This window comes from Octodon degus, unplaced genomic scaffold (assembly GCF_000260255.1).
Source record: "Octodon degus isolate 3935 unplaced genomic scaffold, OctDeg1.0 scaffold00088, whole genome shotgun sequence".
Lineage (NCBI taxonomy): Eukaryota > Metazoa > Chordata > Mammalia > Rodentia > Octodontidae > Octodon > Octodon degus.
This window is the reverse complement of record NW_004524664.1, coordinates 5631992-5648715: the sequence shown is the minus strand read 5'-3', so window position 1 is coordinate 5648715 and position 16724 is coordinate 5631992. Positions and strand designations below refer to the sequence as shown.

The window sequence follows — 16724 nt, the reverse complement described above, 5'->3', positions numbered from 1 at the left end:
AAGCAAAGCAATTATACCTTGATTGTAGAAAGATATCAGTAGCAGAATTTTCTTACACGAGTGAAGGTTCAGGACCTATATTCTACAGGAATGTTAGGTATATTAACTCTTAAACCCCCAAAACAATGCTGGGCCATGGGCATGATTATCATTCTCATTTTACAGAGCACAAAGCCAAGGCTCAGAAAGCTTAAATAATTTTCCAAGCTCACACAACTCCCAAGTGGCAAAACTCCCAGGACCTGAACTCAATCTGACTCTGGGAACTGTGGTTCTAGACTCCGCGCTATACTACATCTATTGTGGCCATTGCTAGTAGAGGAAACACCAAGTATCTCAGGAGCTAAGCCTCAGGCCAGGGTACTGAAATACTGGAGGTATTTCCCAGGTATACTGGGAAACTTATGTTTTCCCACTCTTTGTTTCCTCCTCTAATTGATACACTTAAATCACCTCTAAGACTTGCAAAAAGCCCTGGATGGTCATAAGGGGTTGTCACAGGAAATAACATTTTGCTGGCTGAGAAATAACGCTAATTCTGACCCTAGTCACATAATGGGATGAATGTATTCCAGTGGCAAATGTTCTTTAAGTAGAGCAATTGGCCGTGATTCATGATAGGGCACAAACAATAATTCTAATTGTCATAATCCTTAAAGTCCACCTCATCTCACAAATACAATCAGATATAATCTTCAGAGCTATATATTCAACTTGAATTCAGGTCCCCCCAAGAGAAGGATATACAACAATCACATTAATCATGTGCTTTCTAGATAGTAAAGATAAACCAGTAATACTTGAGAAGCCACAAACCTGTGATCTTTCTTTTTCAAGGTCAAATCCAATCATATTTCTATCACCCTGTCATTATATGCTTATTTTTTCCACTAAGAATCAACTGAACACAGCTAGCAAGCCTCATTCAGTCCTTGTCATGGATCTTAGGAGGGTTTTTTGCAGGTGTAAGCACTTTCATACTTATGCAACTTATTCAGGACTATCCTAACAGCAAAGAAGGCAAAATTAAGATGTGACATCATTCCAGTGTGAATTTTCAAGGAGGAAAAGAGTACTTTCATCATGTAAAAAAAAAAAAAAAAAAGAAGCAAGAGAAATTTTCATTAAGCTAGAAGTATTAATTGAAAAAAAAAAGACAAGACATCCTTACAAGCAGGGAGTTTAAGTAACTCAAAAAATAATAATAATAGCATATTATATCAAGACACATCATATATAGAAATCTATCAGACAATATTAAGTATATGAGCCAGATGAAAACACAAAATCAAAATGTTCAAGTAATATAGAACTAGAAATAACTCATATGTTTCCTGCTTTCAAAAATTTTGCAATCAGAATACACAAAGCTGAAATCAAAATACACGTACATTTTCAAAACCTATGTAAGTAAATTAAAAGAAACTTTTGAATCCAGGTGGTTGATTCAGCATAGTTTATCATAACAAAGAGTAGTCCAGGGTGCGCACTACTAGCAAGACGGGCAGCTGTGTGTCCTTGTTAGTTGGCCTAGTTGGCCTCTGCCAGTCTCCATCAGCAAGCGATCATGTGCTTGCACCAGTTGAACCATCTTAGATTCACGCTACAAATCCTAGGAGGAACTTCCCTGTGGCTCAGCTAGGAAGGCAACTCAGGTAACAATCAAGTTTTCACCTGGCTCCCCTCAGCATATTGAGCACCAATCAAAGAATTAAATGAGGTTAAATTCGCATTTTCCACGTTGACAGTGAAAGGAGATTGAATGCGATTAATTTGGCAGCTTAGAGAATCCCTGGATGATGACAGAGTGAAATATCAAATATTGCAACAAAAATCAGAGGGAAAACTGACTGTGTTTTTATTTTCCATTTCCAGTGGTCTGATACTAAATCCACCTCCACAAGTGAAACTGCATAAGAACACATTAGGGTTCTTTATCGCTGAATCTCCAATAGAAGTCAGGAGGTAATTTTTTTTATTGCTTTATGGAGGGAAAGCACTAAAGCAAATAGAACTTAATGGGAGGCAGACTGAGTCAGCACCGTGCCTCCTTAGCACAAAACCTCCCATAAGTCACTCTTGGTTTGCTTTCATTGTCCAGAGCCTTCTTTTACTGTTCAAATTGCCACGGTGATGTTCAGAATCCTGAGCTAATTGAGAAGTGTGACTGCACAAGGAGGAGCCATCGGCACGCCACAGGTAACTGCACTCGATATCTCACAGACTTTATCCTAGCCTCCTAGACTCTGGCCAAGACAGACTTTATCCTAGCCTCCTAGACTCTGGCCAAGACAAAGGAAGATGGTTCCGTCACTTAAAGGACATTACCCATCTGTGCTAGATCAGAATGAGCCGTGTGATTCCTCAGTGTGCACCTAAGACCTGAGAATCAGTGTTTTAGAGATAAAAGAATCCTACTGCTTATCTAATTTAACTTCCTTATAGGCCCGCTGAATGGGCTGAAAGATTCAGTGATGTCCAAAATTACAAAGTCCCAGTTAGTGGCATTGCCGCACTCAATCCTAGGTGTGATGACTTCCAGCCTGAAAATGCAGCCTGCCTCCAGCTGCTAGGTTTTTCATGAGCTTGTCACTTTCTGATCACTCCTTGAGTATTCTCTTTCCTTGGTGGATGGTCAGCAATTTGAAGTTTGTTCATCCTGCATAATGATGAGGCAATGTAGCTTTCTCTGTCATCTGTAACTGAACACAATGTGTTGCTACCACACACAGAAATACTGAAAAGACACCCAGAAGTTGGAGGCAGATGTATTTATGTTGACAGGTTCTAATCGGGAGCATGTGCAAAACATCAGGCCCTCATCTCTGGTGTTCTAGGGCTTCTACAGGATACGGAAATGGGCAGCACAGAGGCAGAATGGCTCAGCAGTTGGTGGTTGAGGCTTACAATATGCATCGTAGTGACCAGTTACTCCTCACAGTGACCAGCCATTTTTAGGAGACAAAAGCAAGTGGAAGTACAACAGGAACAACTAAGAAGCTGAAGTGTACTGGCTGGGGTCGGGGGAGGGCATTTTCTGTTACAGCCTTGTGACTGGCACTTTCCGTTTCAATGCAGGAAAGAAAAAAATCATCTCAAGTTTTTAGGGTGCATCAGTCCTTCCTGGTTTAAAAGTCAGTCTCTTCCAGGTGTGTTCACATTCTTTGACCAAAACCCCAGTGTTCCACAATTTAAATTTAGTCAGTTAAAACTGTGAATTTCCTGTCAGGAGTATTCCCATTTCTAAGATTCTGAGTGGGTCCTTCTTCCCTGAATACTATTTAAATGTGGAAGTAAACTTTGACAGCTTCATGGCTGTTCTTATAAAGGACATCAAATCCTTGCCAACACGATCCAGGCCAGAGGCCTGTCATTCCCTTTTGGTCTGGGATTGTCACACTCTGCACTCCCACATCAACAACAAATACACTACTTCCATCTGATTCTGGTCACCTTCTGTCTTTTTGTAATGATATCCATTGTCCATGTCATACATAACCTTTATTCTTACAATCTGCTAAACGCCCCTTTGCAGTGTGCCCAGTCTTTGCACTCCCGGGTTACTCCAGTGCCTCTACTGTTTGGAATCCTCCCTGACATGCCTAGCTGACAGGATGTGAGAACCTGAGTGAGGTCCTCCCTCACGTCACCCTGCTCACACAACCAGGCTGCTCTGTCTCTTCATCAATACCAGGGTGCGCTGCTACCACACACCCCTCCCGGACAGTCTGCCTGGAATCCAATGAGTGCAAAGCCTTGCTCTATATTCCCCACACTTACCTCCACACTATCACATCTTTCTTTTTAGCCATCCCTCAGCGACCAGAAGTACTACCTGTACACACAAGCGTGAGGACTAGGTCCTTCCTGAGGGATTGAGGCTTAAAGTTATTTTGTTTTGTTTTTGTGGTACCTGGGATGGAACTTGGGTCCTTGCACTTGCCAGGCAGGCACTTAGACCTTAGAACTATCTCCCCAGCCTCCTTAACTTTTTAAATGGCAGATTTATTGAGGACAAATTTGAATGCTATCATAGAAATACATACCCATTTAAAGATGCACAATTCAGTGGATTGTAGTGCATAGAGACAATTGTGAAACTATCACAATAATCAATTTTAGAACATTTTTCCAACCTCAAAAAAGAAAATGCTCCACACCCACGAGCAATCATTCTTCATGTTTTCTCCCTTACACCTACCCTTAGAGACCACTAGTCTAGGTTTTGTCTCTATAGATTTACCTATTCAATTATTACAGGAAAATGGAATCATTCAGCATAGGCAGACTTTTGTGGGTGGCTTACTCATTCAGCCATGCTATATCATATTATTTTTAAGGCTGTATAATATTCCATTGTATAAATGCCCCATCTTTTTTTATCCATGTCTCTGTTACTGAGGGAAGAATTAAGGTTATTTCCACATTTTACATACAGTATATAGAGGTTAATGGAAAGTGACACACAAATACATGCTGAAGTTTTTGCTTTCTGTGTACATGCTCTAGAATGTGATTGCTGAATCAAATGTCGATTCTGTTTTAATTTTCTGAAGCACCACCAGACTGCGTTCTACAGCGTTACACATTTTACATCCCTACCAGCGGCGCACAGAGGCTACAGTTTAGCCACGGTCTCATCAACACTTTTTAACTTCCGAGTTTTTGTGTTGTTTTTCAGTAAGAGTCATTGTAATAGTTTGTAAATGATTTTTCATTATTGCTTTAATCTGAATTTCCCTAACTTCTAATGATGTTGAACATATTTTCATAAAGATCTTATTGGCCAATTATACGTCTTCTTTGAGTAACAATCTCTTCAGATCTTATTTTAACTAGATTACTGTCTTTCTATTACTGAGTCTGAAACAGATGGTCTTTGTGTTGTGTTATTTTATGTAAGGAAGTCAGCTGGGATTTTGACTGTGAGTTGAGTCTAGAGGTTAATTTTGAAAATATTGATGGTTTACTTATATTAAATTATTCAGTCTATAAACATGTAATGTCTTTCTGTCTAGTTCTTTAATTTCTTTCACTCAACAATGTTTTGTGTTCTTGAGATTATGGATTTTACACTGTTTATGTTACACTAATCAGTAAGAATTTTACTTTTTATGTTACTGTGAATGCTATTGCTTTCTTTGTTTTATTTTCAGATGATTCATTGTTAATCATGGACTTACATGGATTTTTGGTGGAACTGAATATTGAACCCAAGGTCTTTTTACTAAGCTATATCTCCAGCCCTTTGTATTTTTTGGGGGGGATAGCAGCTTCCCACATCAGGAACTTGCCCAGACTGGGCTCAAACTTGTGATCTTCCCACCTCAGCCTGTCGATAGATCTTCCCACCTTGATTTTATATTCTGCAAAAGTGCAAAAACATTTATTAGTTCTAATTCTTTTTGATTTCCTTCCATTTAATTTCTTATCTAATTGTTGTGGCAGAAGCTACAGAACAATGTTGAATAGAGCTGGTGAGTGGTTACATGCGTGCTTTATTCCTGACCTTGGGGGCAAGCTTTTTTTTTTTTAATGTCAATTAGAATGTTATCTGTGAATGTTATCTGCTCCATTGTCCATCCACAGCTCTAACAGTTGCTGTGGACTTTCACAGATGCCTTTTATCTGCTTGAGAAAGTTGTATATTCCTAAACTGTTTAAGTGGTTTTATTTTCCTTCTCTCTCATAAAGGTTTTTGTCCTTTTTTTTTTTCTTGAGATTATGCTGGTGTTTGCCTTTTATTTAGTTGATATAGTGTTATATTAATTAATTTTCAGATGTAGAGCCAACTTTGCACTCCTAAGGTAAACTTCAGGTGACATACAGTGAAGTCACTCTCATACATGGCTAGATTGCTTTGGTAGCACTCTACAGAGGAATCCTGTATCTATATTCAAACAAAACTTTGGGATGTACTTTCTTTTGTTGTGATGTTGTTGGTTTTGCCCTCTGAGTTAAACTGGACTATACGATGAGCTGGGAAGCATCCCTTCCTTTTTATTTTCTGCTAGAATTTGGTAAGACTTACTTTTTTTTTTTAAATGTCAATTAGAATGTTATCTGTGAAGCAATCTGAGCCTAACTTAACATTTTGATTATTATTAATTCAATATCTTGTTATGTTATTTAGATTTTCTATTTCTTTTTGAAACAGTTTGGAGTAGGAATTTTTTCATTTATTCTACACTATCAAATGTGTCCAGAAAGTTTGGTAAAAATAAGTATGGTCTGCTGGCCCCACCTCCCAGGGGTGTGCTGAGACAGTGGTGGGTGTGGTGGAGCACACTATAAGCCCAGCTCTTCAGAGGCTGAAAATGGGAGGATCACTATGAGTTCAATCTGTGTAGTGAGACCCTGTACTAAATAAAAATAAATAAATAGATGTAAGTATAGTCTTATATTACTTTTCATGTTTGCTGGATCAGTAATAATAATCCCTCTTTCATTTCTGATTTTAGTGATGTAAAGGACCCCTCCTTTTGTTAGCTACTTTTCTTAAAAAGTTAATTTTGTTGATTCAAAAGAACAACTTCTGTTTTAATTGATTTTGCTGTACTATCTTCTATCCATTAGTTAATTTATCTGCATTATAATTTCCATTATGGCCTTCTTAGTCCTTAATTTGGATTAATTTTTTATTTTTTCTTCAGTGTCTTAAGGTAAAAAGTTAAGTAACGTCACTGATTTCCAATCTTTCTTCTTTTCAAAAAGATAGTTATTTTATCTATAAAATTTTCTCTAAATATTCTTGAGTGGTATGCCATAATTTTGGCATACTATGTTTTTATTTTTATTCACATAAAATTATTTCATGTTTTCTTTGTGATTACTTTTCTTACCCTTAAAAATGGGTAAGAGATATTTTCTTATGTAAATATTGCCTTGTTTCCAAATGTTTGTGAATTTTCCTAGCTTTTGCTGTTCTTTTTCCATTTCATTTGGTTTTGTTGTTACTTTTTATTGGGCTTGTTCTGTGACTTACTGCATGATTAGTGCTGGAGAATTTTCAATATACACTTAAAAAACATACTTCAAAAAACTATGTTTTTCTGTTGTTAGGTAGAGTATCTTCAGAAGAGCATTGAGTCAAGTTTTTGAAGTTTTTTAGTTTTCTTTCTAATCTTTCTAGCTGTTCTATGTGTTTGTTGGTTGTTTGTTTTTGTTATTCTTGCTCTTGGTACCTGGGATTGAACGCAGGAACTTGTGCTTGCCAGGCAGGTGCTTTTGCTGCTAAGCTGTCTCACTGGCCTTGTTCTGTATACTATTAAAATGTAATACTGATACCACCAAATGTCTCCTTGAGAGATCTGCCCATTTCGTTATTAAAAACTCTGTGTTTTATAAAGACTTGTGTCTGAAAGTCTATTTTATGTACAGTTAACATAACCACAGCAGCTCTGTTTTAGTTGCCCTTTGCACAGGAAATCTGTTCTCACCCTTTTCCTTGCAACCTTCAACGTCATTGAGCCTGCTTGTGTGTGGCATACGGCTCACTCATTTTTTCTCCATTCTGACAATTCAGAGTTTAATCCATTTACATTTAAAATAATTATTGACAAGCAGCATTTTTTCTGTTATTTTGCTACTTGCTGGCTGTATGTCATCTTTTCTCCTTAAGTAATTCTGTAAACTTTGTGTTAAATAACCTTCTACAGTACTTTCTTAATTCCTTGACAAGTCTTGTAATAGATATTTTTTTAGGTCTTTCTTCAGTAAGAGGAGAACAATTTACCATTAACATCAATATACATAAAAATATAGTTTGAATTAATGCCAAATTAATTTCAATAATGTACAAAAACTTTGTTCTTATATAATTCCATTTCCCCCCATTGCTATCTATCAATCATCTATCACACCAATCCATAATTATTGCTTTATACACTGATTTTTAAATAAAGCAGAAGAAGTACTTATAAGCTATGTATTTATCTGTGTAAATCTTCCTTTGTCAGTTTTCTTCATGTTACATTAGAGAGGACCTTAGGCCTGGGGTACTATTTATTGTCCTTTCATTTCAACATCAGGAATTTGGGCCCCCGTCAATATGCATTATAAGACTTTTCTGCTGACAAAAACTATGTTTTAAATTATTTCAAGATGTCTTAATTTGTCCCTTATCCTAGTTAGTACAATAAGAATCATGCTGCTTAAATTTACAGTTATTTATACTATTCCTAGTTGGTGGTCTTGTGAAAATGATACTCATAAGTTTGGTACCAGGAAGTGGGCAGAAGCAGAGTGACCTCAAGTCCTCAGTGACAAAGAATCATTTTCTGACTCATCTGCTGGTTCCTTGGATGAATGTCCATGAAATCTCTCTCCAGGGAGTATTATCAACTATTGTCACATCACAGTTCCCTGAGACAATGGCTGGTAGGCTAAATAGAGACCCCTGAATATATCTTATAATCAGTGAATATCACCATATATGGCAATAGGACATTTTTAGGTGTGTTTAAATTAAGGCTGTCCAAATGAGGAAATTGCCTCACATTATCCAGGTGGGACCTAGTTGTACTGACAAGGGTCCTTATAATAGAAAGGAAGAAAGAGATTTAACTACATTCAGAAAAGAAAGGGGGCTTGTGATGGGGGCCCAAGGAAACAAATTCAGAGAAGAAACTGTCACACCACTTTTCTAAAGAGAGAAGGGGGTACTTAGCCAAGGAATATATGGAGCCCATAGAAACTACAAAAGGCAAAGAGATGGACTCTGCCCTAGAACTTCAAGGAAAGTAACTCTACCAATAGTTCCATCTTACTTCAGTGAAAACATTCAAATTCTTGACCTCTGGAACCATTAGAGAATAAATATCTATTTTTTTCAACAAAAAAGCTTACAATGATATGTTTCAACAACCATGGAGAAACAATATAAGTTTATTAGTGTTTTTTCATTAAATTTGGAAGCAGTTACATCATTTACGGAAATGTTTCCTGCTTCTTATCTCTCCTCTTACTTATCTTTCAGCTCTCTGTACAGAATGCATTAACTGATACTGCACTTTTTATTTTTTTTGTGTTTTAGGGAAGTGTCTACAGGGTGTTCAGGGTCTCACTACTAAATCAGACTTGTAGTTATCCGCCTATTTACAGTCTCCCAAGATCTGGGATTACAGTTGTGCTCTGGTGGCAGGACCAGCACTGCAGGCCAGAGGACTGAATCCCTGGGCCCTGCACCTGCTTGCAAGCGCTTTAATCCGCTGAGCTATTTTGGCTGGCACTGTTGTGCATATCTTTATGAAACTGTTTATTTTTCTTAATACTTTTCTCTCTGCTTTAAAAATTCTATTCTCCCCCCTCCTCTATCTCTCCCATTGTTTCAACTTTGTAAATCTTCTGCTGAGCTCTGGATTACTTTATAATTGTGGCTGTAACAAATTACTTCCTATTTAGTGACTTAAAACTATGTGTATTTATCATCTAACAATTCAGACATCTGTGATGGATCCCACTGAGCAGGGGTCAGCAGAGATCTGTTTCTTTCTAGAAGACACAGGTGGACATCCACTTTCTTACCCTTACCCTCTGTGGTTTGTAGGTGCTGCCTACTTTCTTGGTCACGGACCCTTCCACTCTGACACCAGCAATGGCTAGTGAAACATCTTCATATGTGATCACTGTTATATGGATTCCAGCCACAAGTCTTCCCTGATTCTGACATTTTGCCTCCCTGCCCCACATTCAAAACACAATGTGATTACAACGGACATTATGAGGATACTCTCTGTGTAGGTATAATTAGTCAAGGATCTCTCCAGACAAAAGCATTTAAATAAACTCTAATGAGTGATGTCCTTATTAGAAGAGGAAAGTGAATAGACATGAAGCAGATTCAAGAGGCGTTGTAAGGTTCTTCCCCCACCCAGAGACTGCCAGGAAACACCAGAGGCAAGGGGAAGTTAGGAAAGGCACATCCCTACAGCCTTCAGAAGTGTAGAACTGTTAGCATTCCTCAATAATGCAGGAAAATTTATTTTATCTGTCATTTAAAAGCAGCTTTTAGTGCCTTCTTGTTATGATTTGTCTCTAGGTGTCCCCTCCAAAACCCCATGCAGCTATGAGACAGACTTCTAGAGTTTGTGATTAATTCGTGATCCACTGGGATTGTGATTATGGGTCTGAGTACTGCTTGGATTATGGGTGTGAGTGCTACACCCAGCCTGGGGTGGATAGCCTGAATGTAACACAAGGGAGACAGAGGCAGACTTGCTCTCTGTTGCCATTGTTGCTGCTACTCCTCCCATTGGCTCTCTGATTCTTGCCGCTGTCATGAACTGCTGCTCTCTGCCATGTGCCACTTTGCCTTGGAGCCAGCTGAGTATAGACTGGACCCTCTAGTAACTGTGAGCTGAATAAACCTTTCCTTCCTTCATCTGAGTGTTGGGTATTTGTCCCAGCAACGAGAGAAGAGTAACTGAGCACTTCTGTAGCCTTACATCCTCCTTTGCACATGACAACATATTTGCAGGTCTTTAGGCTTAGACTACAGACATTGTTTGGGATAGGAGGGCATTTTTCTGCTTACCACATTTTCCTTGATTCATCTCCTAAGGCTGTCATAGCATAATGTTAAAAACAAGGAATTCAAAAGAACAAGAAATCATTCTCTCCCAGTTCTGGAGGACACAATCCAAAACTCAGGATGCTAACAGTTCCATACTTCTGAAGGCTGTAGGGATGTGCCTTTCCTAACTTCCCCCTGCCTCTGGTGTTTCCTGGCAGTCTTTGGGTGGGGGAAGAACCTTACAACGCCTCCTGAAGGTGCTTCCTGTCTATATGCTTTCCTCTTCTAATAAGGACATCACTCATTAGAGTTTATCTAAAGTGCTTTCATCTGGAGAGATCCTTGACTAATTACACCTACACAGAGAGAGTATCCTTATAGAGTGCCACTTCATTGGTCAGCTTGGATCAACCCAATAAAATGCCATGAATCTGATAGTGTGAATAATATAAATTTATTTTCTCACAGTTCTAGAGTTGGAAGAGAGGATCAAGATGGCAGTGAATTTTACTCTTGTGCCAGCCCTCTCATGTGTTCCTGAGTAGGACAGAGACACAGAAAATGTGTGTGTTGGTCTCTCTCCTTCTTTTTAGGAGAAAACTAATCTGATCATATCAGAACTCAGCATTGGTTATTTCTGGAAGACTCTATCTCCAAATAAATCACATTACAGATAAGAGCATCAGAGTATGATTTTGAGGGATTGGTGGAGCACACACAACTCAGCCAATAGCTGGATTGCTTAGATTCTTAGATGCTTAGATTACATACTTAGTTTCTGGATAGACATAAATTTGTGGGATATTATGCAACCCATTCACTTCTCTAGTAGATAATAAACTTCAGTTAGCCTGTTCTCAATAACAGAATTTCCATTTGGTTCTTCCTTATGGATGACACTATCGCTTAGAAGAAGCATTGTCTTTCTTTACTTCATCAGTCATGGTTGTCTTTAGTTCCTTGGACACATTTGTAATAGACTTGTCTTCAAAGTCTGACATCTAGACCCCAGCCTGTGCAGTTTCTTTTTGGGTCTTGCTTTCCTATTGCTTTTGAATGTCTCATACATTTTGTGATTAAAAACTGGATAGTTCAGATAAACAATGTTTTGCAACAACTCTGGAGGGCAGGGCTTGTGTTAGCATTGCATGTTCGATGAGTTGGTTAGTGATTCAGCTGAGCTCTTTCATCATCTAGTTTTGGCAGTGTGAAGCTGTGATGTCATTCATCAGAGAGTGCAGCTTTAAATTGCTGTAGTGGAGTTCTTTATAACTGTCTCTTTCCTAACCTATCCAGATTAGGCTCCTCTAATTCGCTGCTGATTATTTTATTATTTTTGACAGTGTTCTGATGGGTTTATCATTCCACACAAGCATCCATCCAGTGTAATTTGGGTCCCTTTGCATGTGCAGCTTTTATGACCAGTCTTTAATCTTTGCTCTGATCCCAGCACAGCACTTGTTAGCTGCCTCTTCTGGTTCACCATGGTAAACTCTGGCCTAGGTTTTTCCTTCTTGCTTCCCTGGAGCTAGAAGTTCCCAGGTAACTGTTTAACACCAAAATCAGCATTGCTGTGAAGCACCTCCTGGACTTGAATTTCTCTGCAATGAGCCCCAGGTAAAGGCAAATCTCTTGAACAAAGCCTGAGTACTCCTTGTTATTATGCCCCGCCTCAGCCCCCGAGCACAATGTTGGAGCCACTGCTGCAGAGCTCAAGAAGGGTTTGAGACATGGGCTCCCCCTCTGAAGTAGGACATGCATTGTGTGACTGGGACACTCGCAGAAGTGTCTTCGCTGGCCTTCATTTGCTTCTCCTACTGTGGGACCTCTGGAAGGACCTGCAAAGAGGTGAGCCTGTCCCTGATTGCACTGGAGGCCAAGACAGAGCTTTATGCTGGCCCTCAGCTGTACTCAGCTTGGGTTTAGGCTCTGCCCTGCTTTCTTCAGGGCATGTCACAGCCCTCTTGAGGGATGCAGGGAAGAGGGCCTTTGCTTTGGAGCACACATGTGCAGAGTGAAGCTTCTGTTGGGTTTGGAGGAAAAGATATGGTTAGGCCCTTGGCGCTCTAAGAGTTGCAATAGTTCCTTGAGTCAATGTTAATTCACTTGTCATTTGTCCACAGGATGATTTAAATGTCTCTGTATGTGCTTGAATAAGTTTTACTACTTTTCACTGCTTCATGAAGGAGCAGGTTCATGTTCTTCTCATCTAACCATTCTACACACAGAACTAAATTCTCCCTCATTCTGCGCATTGCTACTGCAATAAATACTCAAGGAGGGTATTTTATAAAGATAAGAGGTTTGTTGAGCTTATAGTATCAGAGTCTGAAATCCCAAATAAGGCAGCCCTATCTGAGGGCTAGGAATTCATAATAGGTGGCCTCAGAACAGTAAGAACATTGTGACTAGATTCCATGGTGACACTAGAAACCAGACAGATTCAGGGTCAGACTTTCTCTTCCTAAGACAACCAATTCTCGTGGAAACTTCTCAGGGTCCTGTGAGAACTACATTAACCAATCTCTCTCAAGTGTGATGCCCCTCAGTGACCTAATTACATTTCAGGGGACCTCACCTCGTACAAGTCCTCTGTGGCTTACATTGCTGTACACCGTTGCCCAGTTCACACTAGGGCCCTTTGCAGGAGGGGTATTTAAGAGCATTTGATGTAAGTTAAGAACCAAGCTCCAAACACATGAGTTTTTGGTAGACACACAAACCGTACGGATCACTACTTTTATTTTCCCTACTTTGTTCAATTTTTTTCAAAAAATTCTAAGAGAATTTCAGGTATGCCAAGAAACTTCTGCTAATATTCCTAAATCACCATTATGTATTATTTTTCTCAACTGAATGCCTGAATCTAAAAAATATTTTTCCTTAAATAGGATTTAAAATATTACATTGGAAATCAAAGTTAAACATTAACTTTTCTTGCATCCTTTTATGTATTTGGCCCAGGGTCTCTCTACACAGCTCTGACTTGTAGTGATCCTCCTGTTTTCAGCCTCCCCTGTGCTGGGATTACAGGGGTGGCCACCACACTGAGACTGGTTCTCTGGCTCAGCGCACCCGCAGGGCTGGTGTAGTATGTGGGACAGAGATCAAACTCCAGTCCCTGAGCTTGCCAAAGCAGGTGCTTAGTCTGCTGAGCTATCCCGCCAGCCCTTTTCCCATCCTATAAAAAGGCAAATTTGTCTTGCTAGGCACAGTGCCACACACCTGTAATCCCAACCTTCTGGGAAGCTGAGGCAGGAGGACTTCACATTTGAGCCCACCCTTGGTAACCTAATGACTTCAGGACACCCTCTATCAAAAGTGAAAATAATAAAAAGGCTGGGAATGTTGCTTAGTGCAGAGGCCCTGGGTTTGATCTCTAAAGCTCCAAAAGGAGAAAAGTTGAATTTTTCTTGAAGCAATTGATTAATTAAATAGGAGAAAAGTCCTACTAGAAGGAAATATCCATAAAGAAAAACAAAATAGTAGACAACACACATCACTGTGTCATCTGAAAATGTAGCATGGTTTCATTTGCAAACTCGGCTTTTTGCAGATGCATTGTGATACACAGACATAGACTCATTGCCATCTGTCACTGTGTAAAACAAAAAGTCCGTAGGAAATGAATACTCATCCCCTTTTTGCTACATTACTATAAACAAACATTTTGAAGCAGAAGGTTCCTCAAATATAAAGATAGAATGATTTTTCTATAAAAGTAAGCTCTGACTTCATATTTGTAAGTATGTCAAATTCTGCCAACTTCTATGACATGGATTTTATAGTATCTCATGAATAAAATAGGATTAGTAAGACTTTTGTAACCTAACTTGTTAGCATTGTTATATGCATCATATTCCTCAGGATCTTTCATTCTTTTCATGATAAAATCATTTCTTCCTGTCAAATGCTGACACTCAGCCATCACTACCACCACATCTATCCCAAGCCTATCCATGCCCCCAGACGATTAACTAGTGTTGACTTCAATTTGCCAGGTGATGGCAGCAGAGTACGGTGAATTGGTTGCTGCCCGTGGTCAAGGTATGGAATGGTGCGATGAATTTAAATCTGCAAAGTGACTTCCAGCCTTATTGTGCCAAAAAGCTTGTCATTTCAGAAAGAGGCCATTAGGTCCTATGTGCTTAAAAGTCATCATAGAATTTGGCAATCATGACAACTCCCTTTCAAACAGGACTTAAGAACTTTCCAATAAGTGAAAAAACAAAAAAATATGGAGTTTGGATTAGGACAAATTTCAAGTAGACTATTTTGTGGTTTGAAGCAGAGGAAGGGTATCCCCCATCTACTCCCTTCAAATAATTATCTCTTTACTGAGCCCATTAGATTTTCTTGTGCCTGCCAATTTCTCTTTTCTTAATACGCTCAGTGAGAACTCAGAGAACTTGAATTGTGACCACAGCCATTCAACTGGCTAGCTGTGATTTAAGAAAGATGTATTACTTTTTGGGGTCTCAGTGTAATCATCTAAAAAAATATAGAAGTCCACATTATCTCTACAACTCTTTCCAATTATGATGTTCTATGATCTCTAATACCTCTTTCTTTCATTACTTCTAGTTAACTAAACTAGAACTACACTACTGGTGTTCCATTTAAATTAATAATATACTATAGACACATAGCAGGGATTCCAAATTGGCTAGTTCTTATCTGTGTAACTTTAATTACTTAAATTCTAAGTGTGCTTTATATTTTTTGAAGTGCCCACAATATTACATACTTTAGACAGATAAATATCAACACATAAAGAATATACAAGTTGATTATCATGAAGGAAATCTAAATAAAATAGAAATAGGAGGAAAAGATATTCTTAGCAGATTATTCTTATTTTTACCCATGCCCTGTTGTATTTGAGGTTCAGAGCATGAACACCATTACACTAGTCTTCAGAGTAGCAGGAGTAATTGCTTTTTGGCCCTTCTGCTTAATGAAATTAGATTAGTTATTGAGCAGGCACTTTCCTAGCCCCAAGTGGATATTCACTGTCTGCTGTTTCATGATTGTAGTTTCTAATGACCAAGATTTTAGAATGTTGGTCCTCACCCAATGTGGAATGGAGTTTATCAGATTTTTTTTTGTGTGTGTGATGGGGGAGAGGGAAGAGGTGATTTGGAAATGACCTTAGGAAAGATATATCCAAATTCTTCTAATTCTCATTCCCTGAGAAGTGTTTTAGAGACCTTATTAAAATGCTAATATTCAGTTGGGAAGGAATTACAGCTGAAGCAAAGCAGACTTGCAAAGAGGAAATTGAGGAGAGGGTATGAAAGAAATTAGGAAAAGAAAAAAATTGATAAGAAATGATTTGAATAGGAGCTAAACTATTGGATATATTTATGGGCTCATCTTCACAGTTCAGCCAGCCGCACCTGCGCAGCCACAGTCCTCCAGTTAGGTGGGAGCCAGTGCTGGGCTCCCCACACAACTCCTGTTATTCTCTAAGGCAGGAATGAAGGATTGTAACTCCACTGAAGTCCAATGAAAAGGAAAGCAAGTTGGTAACAAGTTCAAAGAGACTATAGATAAATATATCTATTTTTATGTGTGTGACAGTCACAAAGCATCCTTCCAATAGCACAGCGTTGTCCTTATCCTGATGAGTGCCACAGCTTCCCACTTCTTTTCCCTAGCTCTGTCTCTTATGGTGTCATCCCATGCCATTTTCACACCTGTAATCGTTTCCATGATTTGATCATAGATGGATATGTACACAGGTATGAGAATTGTTCACAAATTACGGTGAAAGTTTAAATTAAAAATCATTGCAGTACAAGACACAGTACCCTTAGTCTACCTCAAAGTACTCCCACTTGCTTCAGCTGTCCTTATTGAGGCAGTTTTGGAAATCCTCTTTTCTTAATACCTGTAGTTGTGTTGTTGTAGCTGCCTCCATGTTCTGAATCAATTCAAAAGAGCTCGCTTTCATGATCATTTGGATATTAGGAACGGGCCAGAAGTCTCATGGTGCCAGGTATCATGAATAAAGTAGACGAGGACACACTGTAATGTTTTTAACAAGTCCATTTTTATTGGACGAAAGCAGCAGCATTCACTGTATACTTTATTACACCTCAGAAGATAGGAAAAAGAACTTCCAGGGGGCCGGGGAGATAGCTCAGTGGAATAAGCACTTCCTTGGCAAGTGCAAGGGCCTGAGTTCAATCCCCAGTTCTGAAAAAAA

The 16724-nt window shown here is 38.9% G+C and overlaps 1 protein-coding gene across 1 annotated transcript in view; it reads left to right on the top strand.

Annotated features, from left to right (window-relative positions):
- Nucleotides 1–16724, top strand: part of Kcnu1 (potassium calcium-activated channel subfamily U member 1) — a 164598-nt gene that overhangs the window by 73117 nt on the left and 74757 nt on the right. Inside the window, 2 exon segments of the mRNA XM_023722023.1 lie at nt 1876–1965; nt 2102–2199. Of these exon segments, the coding sequence (XP_023577791.1) occupies nt 1876–1965; nt 2102–2199 (188 nt within the window).